Raw genomic sequence first — 10,105 nt, forward strand, 5'->3', positions numbered from 1 at the left:
TAGGAGATAAGCAGATAACAGCCAAAAATAAGTTTAGGGAAAAAACATTTTATTTTAGAAAAAAAAAAACAGCATACCTGGCATGACTGTCTATTCTCCAAAAAACATTGACCACGTTTTTGATGTTACGCAAAAGCAGACTGGCTCCAAACATACCACACATTTGCCAACTGTAGTCTTATCTCTATAGGCCATATCCTAATATCTGGTGATTATTTCATTTATTTGATGACGACAGATATTATGGGAAGTAAACCACTAGAGGGCAGCCTTCGTTCATTTCTGATAGAGGCTCTGATTACTTGCGAACTGGTCATGATGAGATGGCGTTATTGAGCAGGCCAAAAACAATCTCCCTTACGGATTTTCTTGTAGGCCTATTGAGACAACTGGATTAGTCATCATTACTATTTTGAGATGAACATCAGTTATCTTCATCACCACAGATGTTGAGGAGCTATCTATTCTCTGTTGTCTCTGTCTGTAACTGAATTATTTGTATAATGAATCTCATGTGTAAAATATATAGCTGCTCTATACTTCATCATCATAGTGCTGTTGTGTTCGATATCACCCTGATATTTCCTGAGATCCAGGGCTGCCTGAAGCCATTCAGTCCTCCATTATTGTCTGTGCATTCAAAGAAGGGACGCTGGTACAGGACTAATGGACTGTTCGCCATTACTGACTGACAACACGTACTGGAATGTGGATGTGGCTGAATTGTGCCAATTGTTTGACAGTGAAAGGGCAAAGGCCAAATGGGAATGGTGGCCAGTCCACTGGAAGTGTCTTTGCCCCTTGGCTGTTGGCATTCTGTTAGAGTGTGTCCGTTTAGCACATCCTAATGAGTATGGATGACCCTAGTGTTTATGGAGGAATTCCTGACTTTTCTCCCCTTTTGAGTGTCTGTCTAGTCTTTATGACCTGGTAGGAACGTAGTTGATTAACACATATGCCAATAAACCAAGGGGATTGGGTGAGAAACGTGGGGGTATACAAGAGAGGGTAGTGTTTGAAAATATTTGTCTTCTTGGAGGAAAAACCATCACAAATATACACATTTTGTCACACAGACACACACTGACAGGAGAGAGTTAGAGGTGGGCACTGACAGTCAGAGGGAAAGCAAAAGAGGAATAGAGTGAGAGAAAGAGAGAGAGAGAAGAAGATAGTGAGAAAAGAAGAGAAGAAGGGGGAGGAACATGTGACTTGAGCATGAGAGGAGAGTAAAGAAAGGGAAAGTGATTGAGCTTGTTCTAGAGTTCAATCACTTTCCCTTTCTTTACTCTCCTCTCATGCTCAAGTCACATGTTCCTCCCCCTCCCCTCCTTCTCTCCTTTTCTTACTCTCTTCTTCTCTCTCTCTCTTTCCTGGTGCATGTGTCCATGAACTGTGTGTGTGTGTGTGTGTGTGTGTGTGTGTGTGTGTGTGTGTGTGTGTGTGTGTGTGTGTGTGTGTGTGTGTGAGAGAGAGAGAGAGAGAGAGAGAGAGAGAGAGAGAGAGAGAGAGAGAGAGAAAAAAAAAGAGAGAGAGGGTACGGGTCAAAGAGATGAATCGATTGTGTGAAGGCGTGTGTCCATGCGTGCGTGTGTGTGAATCAGGGGGTGGGTGCATTAGTGCATGTCAGACAGCAAAGAGAGCCGCAGTTATCTAGGAATCTGAGTCAAAGGAACCTCACTAACAGAGACAGGGAGAGAGAGAGTGAGAGAGAGAGAGGGAGAGAGAAATAGGAAAGAGAGAAGTGGAGAGGATGAAAGAGGCATGCAGATAGAAAGACAGACAGAGAAGAAGAAGTTGAAGTTAACACAGAAATAGAAGAAGGTTATGGGAAAAGTGTGGAGGAACACCATCGAAGGCTTCAAACAAAGCATCAAGCGGAGCAGAAACCCATCAAGAACACCAAAAAATACTCAAAAGAAGAGCGTCACTAAAGACTTGTCGGCACCCAAGTCCAAGAGGCTGGCAAGGCAGAACAGCTTTAAGGTGAAAACCGGTGTCAGGGGGGACAGTAAAAGGAAGAACACAGAGGTGTAGTGTCTGAGAGACTGGATTCTGCCCCGAATTCTGCAGCTTTTCACATTCTTTTAGGAGTCTTCCCATGTTTCCATTAGGCTCTCTCGGCGTGCTCCCCCTGCTGTCCCTGTGTGTAGGGGCCATGTTGTCCCCCCCGGATGCACCTCCAGCCTGTCCCCACTGCAAGGACAGTCTGGTGGCCGCTCCACCTGCGAGGACAGGGTCAGGGGGGTGTGAGGGACGCCCCGGGATGGCAGGCTGCAGGGTGGCGGTCGTCCCCCTGGCTGCCTCTGACCCCCCTCTGAGGGTGGAACACAGACATGAAGCTCGACAGGTTCAGCCCGAGGTGAGTGACATCACGCACCAGGTCAATCTGAAGTCATTTCCTGTGCTTTTCCCAGTAGAATGAGTGAGGTATTGATATAACTGACTCCGGTATTGTACACGCCAAACAATGATAATTCTGAGCTGGGTGGCACAGAGGAAGGCCTGGACAATGTTTGTTCTGTAGGGGTGATTAGATACTGCCGGGTTAGAGTCTCTCAGTCTGACACGCCATGTGCCTCTGGTTTGACAGGGGGTAAAGTTTAAGCTGTTGAAAAAGTGACTATGGACATAACATCACTCAGCCAATTGAAATAGAATCGAGCCCAACTCTGTAGCATAGTGGTATAGATAGTGACTGGTGCCTTTAGCAATAGTGTTATGGTATATGGAGAGGGGGCAACAGGTCCCTACTGTCGGGATTAGGGGCACCACATGACAGACGCTTTCCAGGGATAACAATCAAAGAGGGAGTCAAATTAGGCCTGGGTTTATAAATGTCATCATCATATGGCTCTGCTGAGCCCATGCAATGACAGGTGTTCCACTGACATGGCTAGGAGTGATGGAAGTGTAACTGAGTGATTGAGTCTGTGGCAGTGATCTACTTTGCATCCCTTAGTGTCGGTTTGTGTGTGTGTGATATGACTGTCAATGATGGTGCGTGCTTGTGTGTGTTTGTGTGAGAGAGAGGGAGAGAGAGCAGTGTGACTATTGTGTATGTGTGTGATGTGAATGCTGCTGTATGTGTCTATCAATCCTGGTGTGTATAACATGCATATGTTATGACTGTAATGCTAAAGTGTTGTCTCTGCAGTCCAGGGATGTGTCGGAGCGTCTGGTCCAGTTGCAGCGCTGTATGAATTCCCTCCAGGAGCCAGGGGTCCCCAGGGGCCGTGTAGGCCAGGGAGGGGACACGCTGGGGGCCATTCTGGCTCTGATGGCTGCAGTACTGACAGAGTGTGACCTACACTGTCACAGTCAGGCCCTCAGGGCTATGGCCAGGCGACTGGGTGAGGAGCATGGCAAACACACACACACACTAGTGATGTGCAGTTTTGTGAACGATTCATTCTTTTTGAACAACTCTTTTTACTGACTCGAGAGTCATGATTAGTTTATCTGAGTGACTCATACATTTTTGTCTTCGTTTGACCTGCTGGCTGCAATGAGTCCTACTACAGCAGGATTAATACACACTACTCCGGCTCAGCGGCTCCCATTGAGATAGCGTCTGTAACAACATGGGCAGCGCCAGTGAGGCTACAACCCAAAGGAATGCCCACCAAGTATACTACTTTGACTACTTTAAAATGGCAGAAGCATGGTGGAAGCCTTCAATATGACAACTGTCTGTCATATATGTAAGAACCGACACTGGAGTAGAGAAGCAGGTACGGAGAGAGAACATTTAATATAGCACAGACATGGATCAGGACAGGACTAGCGTCAGAACAGGGTAACAAAACGACATACAACAATTAATGCTGAAGCGGGGAAGAGAGCTGGGGAACAGACAGATATAGGGGAGGTAATAACACAGATGATTGAGTCCAGGTGAGTCCAATGAATCGCTGATGCGTGTGACAAGGGAAGCAGGCGTGTGTAATTATGTTGGTAGGAGTGTGTAGTGCTGGGCAACCTGGCGCTCGGGGAGGGAGAGCGGGAGCAGGCATGACAATATGCGGGCAGGAAAATAGATCCTGAGAATAGAGAAGAAGAATATGTTTGGGCTGTTGCAGTTCTAACGTCATTGTGTTTATCACCCTCACTGCAGTCAAGCAAGGCATTTCACCAAGAGTTGTTTACATTGTAGTCCGGTTGAGGCTGCTATCAGACCTAATTTCAAATGTATCAACAAATAATCTTATTTGTATGTCTAGCAATCAACAAATGTACATTGTTTTAAGCTCATGTCTAAAAGTCTCAGTCACAAACAATGGCTCCAAAAAGCCCCTTATGGTGAACGATGTTTGAACGAGAGGCTTGTGGACTCATGACTTTCGAGTTTTCAGTTCATCGTTCGCCGGTGGGGGGTCCTGCGTGCTCTGGGCATTACTGATTCAAATGAACAAAAACACACACTGATCTTCTCTCTTTCTGTGTCCTCCTGTTCATTCTCTTGAGCTCTGCCCCCATAAACACTCACACCTGCACACAATGATGGTGTCTCTCCTATCTCTTAAGAGGACCACACAAACACTACACACAGACACAGACACAGACGCAGACGCACACGCACACACACACACACACACACACACACACACACACACACACACACACACACACACACACACACACACACACACACACACACACACACACACACACACACACACACACACACACACACTAAACAGAGCCTTAGTAAGGCCTGCTCTGTGTCGGTCAGAGGTGAGTGCACAGGAATGCAAGGTTCTGTGTGGTATGAGTAGGGCAGACACTGGTATCTCACAACCACCATATAACTTCTACAGCAGTTTAGAAGGATGAGTCCTCGATCTCACACACAACTTCTTCTTTGTCGATGTGTTTAGAGGGGGCAGCGGTTGGGAGAGAGGGAGAGAAAGACCTTATACTACTGTTGAGGAGCATCACACAACACCCTCCAACAGGTGAGAGTGGTGTGTGTACTCTGTGTGTGTGTGTGTATGTGTGTGTGTACTCTGTATGTGTGTGTGTGTACTCTGTGTGTGTGCTCTCTGTGTGTATGTACTCAGTGTGTACTCAGTGAGTGTATTCTGTGTGTTTACTCTGTGTTTACTCTGTGTGTGTACTCTGTGTGTGTGTGTACTGTTTGTGTACTCTGTGTGTGTGTACTCTGTGTGTGTGTGTACTCTGTTTGCGTGTGTGTATGTGTGTGTGCGTGTGCGTGTGCGTACAGAATATACAGCTGTAAGAGCGCGAGTGTGTGTTGCAGCGGTCCCCTCAGCGAGGCTGCATCCTCAGGACTGTGCTGAGATCTATCGTTTGGGGATCAAAGAGAACGGAATCTACACCATCCAGCCTGACCCACGCAGACCTGCAGTGGAGGTACCTCCTAATACTTACACACACTGAATGCAAACAACCTGTATACTGTATATGGGTTATGTCCCATCTGTATAGCTTGGAGGGGAACATACAGAGAGATAAAGAGTGTAAAATATAGTATGGAGCTTACAGATTAGAGTAGAAACTCTCTATGCGTTACGTCTCTCACTCCTCACCCCCTTTACTCCCTTTACTATTAGCAATGGTCAGGCAAACTTCATCATTATTCTCTGATGTAAATGTGACCGATGTCTGATGTCCAGGAGTTGTGACCTTTGCACCCTCCTGCCCTAGGCAGAGTGTGACATGGAGACAGCAGGTGGGGGGTGGACAGTGTTCCAGCGTCGGCGAGATGGCTCGGTGGACTTCAACCGGACGTGGCAGGAGTACCGCGAGGGTTTTGGTTCCCCACAGGGAGAATACTGGCTGGGGAACGCAGCGCTGCATGCTCTCACCAACACTGGTCAACACCTGCTGCGTATACAACTGGAGGACTGGCACCAGCAGAAACGCCAAGCCACCTACAACACTTTCAGAGTGGCAGCAGAGGCACAGAGGTAATGGAAACACACAAACACACACATACACCGATGAGCAAACAAGGATACACACAAATTAAATAGATTATTTGCCTCAAAATTAAAGTTTGAAAGTATTTGACAAACGACAACAAAAGTGGTATATTGTCGAGATCAGTTCAGGTTCCACGGCATCTGAATGGGAAGATAGGGACGGCCTGAAATCAGACGGGGACAATCTTTCCCATTCATTTGGGATTAAGGCATGTAGCTGGATCTACACAACAGGTGGAGTAGGACGTGGACTCGTTTTCACATTAGACCTCTTTTGAGGTCTGAAAACATCTGACAAACTTCGATTTTGGCATGAACATATCTCTTTAACATAGTAGTACATGGTGTTAATGCTGTCTGTCCTTCTCCCAGGTACCGTCTGACAGCACGGGAGTACTCTGGTGACGCGGGCAATGCCCTGAGCTACAGCAAACGCTACAACCACGACGGCCGAGCTTTCAGCACCAACGACCGTGACCACGATCGCTACACGTCAGGGAACTGTGCGGAGTACTATGGTGCAGGCTGGTGGTTCGACGCCTGCCTGGCGTCTAACCTGAATGGACTCTTCTACCGCGGGCGCTACAGCGGGCTGACTAATGGCATATACTGGGGCACCTGGTACATCCTGACAGACATTCACAGCGGAGAGCGCTACTCCTTTAAGAGTGTGGAGATGAAGACACGCCCACGCAACTTCTAATGAAGACTGACCTGGGAGCTAGTAGAAAAACAGACCCAAACAGAATCTTTTTTCAGGAGATGGCCATAAACAATAACTGGTAATGTTGTATAGTTATAGAAAGGTCTGGATCTCACCTTTCGGTAAAACATTTTTAATAAATTGCTGAGATATACTCACTTGTGAGAACACAAGCTCAATTACATAGTTCAAATATTATGAAAATATAAAAAATTATTATGAAATGATTTAGTATTTGAGAATATCACAGTGACATGAACCACAATTGTTGGGTACGCTAGACTGTTACTGTTCATATGCCGCCTCCCAGGCTGGGCTCTGTCACTCATAAGCAGAGCGAATCGATTCTTTGTCTGTATAGGCCAGAAAATGTGACATGTCACTCTCTATTCAAATGTGGGGTCTGATACCTGACACTTCAAGTCAGCTCCGTTGAGAGAGTGGTAGCGCAGAGTAGATAGATGGGGCTTTCTGACAATATAAGGTACAGGACCCTAATACCTTCACAGAACGCTTTGTACCCCAAAATCAGTTGGAACATGTCCTGAACCGCTCAAAGTCCCCTATATAGGGGACTTAACATCTTCAAATTAAAACATAGGCCTACTACACAATACTCTGAGCCATGGTACTGTATATGCAAATCTAGGGTGGGGAACATTAGCCTGGTCCCAATCTGTTTGTGCTGTCTTGCCAACTCCTATAGTCATGTCACTCCAAACAATATTAGCAAAACCACACAAACAGATCTGGGACCAGGCTAGGGAAACCCTAAACTGGCTGCAGAGTGTGTGAAGGTTATTGTTACTCAGCTAATGACTGGATGTTTGATTCACTGGATAATGTTGGGATAGTGAGCCATTAAAGAAGTTTTTCCAGGTGTAAATATGGTGCTAAATGGAAAACTGGTCAGATGACTCTGTCCTTATCAAGTCAAATCAACATGGCCATTAAAGCAAGATTGTTCTTCAAAATGTTCAAATGTTCATATATGACCAGCAGGGTCAAATAATAATCTCAGTGGTTGTAGAGGGTGTAAATGTCAGTTTGCTTTTCATAGCTGAGCATTTAGAGGTCGAGAGAGAGAGAGAGAGAGAGAGAGAGAGAGGGTTGAAAACTAGGTCCAGGACAAGGTAGCGTTTATGATTGAAGTATGTATTGAAATTGAATTACACCATTAACCAGCAGAATCTGTGACCCTAAAGGCTCATGGGCTCCTCGCCCCTGCTTCATTTGTATTATCCCTCATTCAAGTCATATACCATGCAGCATCTTTTTCTTTTGTGAGATTAAAACAACTGTAAAGTTTTCATATATATGTTATGCAAATCTTTCAACAAAAACGTAATGTAGAAATGTGCATTAACAATCATGCCTGTAGAGAAATTACTTTTGAAATAAATTGCTATGACTTCATTATTGTCTCTGAAAACAGTTTATAGGTGTTATTTTGGTGTTGTTGACTGTAAATGCCAGTTGAGTACAGTACTTGACCAAAGAGAACAAGCACCTCTTCATTTTTCACCTGTATTTCTAGGTGAACAAGGTGTATAGCTTCAATAAGAATCCAAAGCTACACTGTAAAACGTAGACATTCTGAGTTACACGGTGGCTGCTTCTCCTGCCCCCCATCCCCTCTGACTGGTGCCAGCTTCACGCAGAAGGGGGTCAGTCATCAGTTGGGTGATACTCAGACCTTTCCAAACCATGGCCCGATAACATGATAATGTACTAATGTACAACAGAGAGGCAGCCGAAAGCCAACTCAGCACTCTTTACCCACAGGCCTCCAGGCCGCTGTGTTCTGACTCCAGCTGTGGGATTGCTCAGCCAAACCCTAACTGTGCTTCTTTTGAAATGATGCTATGACACTCAACAGAGAACAGCTCTGTTTTGGTACCACCCACACAGAACCTGTAACAGCTTTCACACTGTCCCACACCAAAATCCCACACAATCATGATGGGCATTAGGGGCACGGTGAAGCCTACCTTGGTAGCTCGCTCACTCTCTGGCACACAGAGTGAGAAAGACGCAAATGTACACACGCACACATACTGATCTCTGGCTGTCCTCTGAAGTTGGCGTCAGACGGGCGGCTCCTTCTCTGGCTGTGGTTCACAGAGCTTTTCTGGGAGTTTAGAGTGTGTGTGTGAGCACTGTCTGTGTGCAGGTGTGTGCAGGGTGTCTGCGGGGTGTAAGTGTGTGCGTTGGGGCTGGTGAAGCTATGTGGTAGTGGTGGGTGAGGGGGTGTGTAAACTGCTGTTCCCATTTTAGTAGCGTTTGCGACGAGCTGCCAGTCTGTCCAACAAGCTCTGAGTGGCTAATAATAACACCGGGGGGGGGGGGGGGGGGGGGGGGGGGGTACGTATGAATAAACACTACTTCCAGAAAAGCACACTCATTCATGCTCATGCACACATGCCCGCACGCACGCACGCACACACACACACACACACACACACACACACACTCTCTCTTGAATGGGAGGTGAATGATGCGCTTGGCTTAATAAAAACAAGCCTTTATTAGAGATGAAAAGGCTTCAAGCTGGCTTCTCCCCTCACAGATGTAGTTTGATCATACCGCTTCAGTTATCATTATCTCTCTCTTACACACACACACACACACACACACACACACACACACACACACACACACACACACACACACACACACACACACACACACACACACACACACACACACACACACACACACACACAGAGAAATTGTCCCAGGCATTTCTAACACACTGGCCCATGTTTTCCCTTGAGGCCCTCCTTACCCTGCTGAAAAAAACAGCATAGACCTGGTTATGCTGGTCACCAGAGGTATGTGCACTGCCCTGCAGCTAGACCATGTTTGTCTGACCAGCATCAGACCAGCATAGACCAGTTTGAAATTTCTGTTGGTCTATGCAGTTTTCTTTCAGCAGGGTATTAGCCAAAGAATGACAATTTTGGGCAAAACCCTCAAGTAAGACAGAAAATGGACCAGGCCATCTGCCATTTGCCCTGACTGTCCTAAGACCAGTCCACCCTTCACACACACTTTCCTATAATGGCTCTTTTGTCATATCATTGACTGACATTTTGGTCTTTACTGTAACTTGATGTGGGATGAGAGACAATCTACCCCCTTGTGGTTGGATATATAAAGAGAGAACTGTTGATCACTGCAGCCAGGGTTGAGTTAGAAGGGTAAAAACCAAAGCAGGCATATTGTCCTTTATGTTGTGATGGTCAAACTGGTGGTCGACCTGCCCCCCCCCCCCCCCCCCCCCCCCCAAAAAAAATGTAATACGTGTTTGCGATGGAAAAAAGGCTTTCAGTGTAAACTTAAATCACTAAAACCAAATAGAAAGTATGTGGAAAAGATAATGGCTCTATATATTTTTCAATAATAGCCTAAAATCTTTGAGAACTTACAATCAACAAAATAAAAGCTAAAC

At 46.1% G+C, this 10,105-nt stretch overlaps 1 protein-coding gene across 2 annotated transcripts; it reads left to right on the forward strand.

Moving 5' to 3' along the window:
* Positions 1-1,465: 1,465 nt before the first annotated feature.
* Positions 1,466-8,067, forward strand: si:ch211-157b11.8 (microfibril-associated glycoprotein 4). 2 transcript variants are annotated; one of them, XM_036950380.1, is made up of 6 exons: positions 1,466-2,362; positions 3,158-3,353; positions 4,881-4,958; positions 5,228-5,376; positions 5,671-5,933; positions 6,321-8,067. In XM_036950380.1, exons 1-6 carry the CDS (start codon positions 2,102-2,104, stop codon positions 6,649-6,651), a joined length of 1,278 nt encoding a protein of 425 aa, XP_036806275.1. In that variant the 5' UTR covers positions 1,466-2,101; the 3' UTR covers positions 6,652-8,067. The 2 variants fall into 2 exon arrangements, with proteins under 2 accessions (XP_036806275.1, XP_036806276.1); XM_036950381.1 differs by having other exon boundaries at positions 5,264-5,376.
* Positions 8,068-10,105: the final 2,038 nt, after the last annotated feature.

This window comes from Oncorhynchus mykiss, chromosome 17, assembly GCF_013265735.2.
Source record: "Oncorhynchus mykiss isolate Arlee chromosome 17, USDA_OmykA_1.1, whole genome shotgun sequence".
NCBI lineage: Eukaryota > Metazoa > Chordata > Actinopteri > Salmoniformes > Salmonidae > Oncorhynchus > Oncorhynchus mykiss.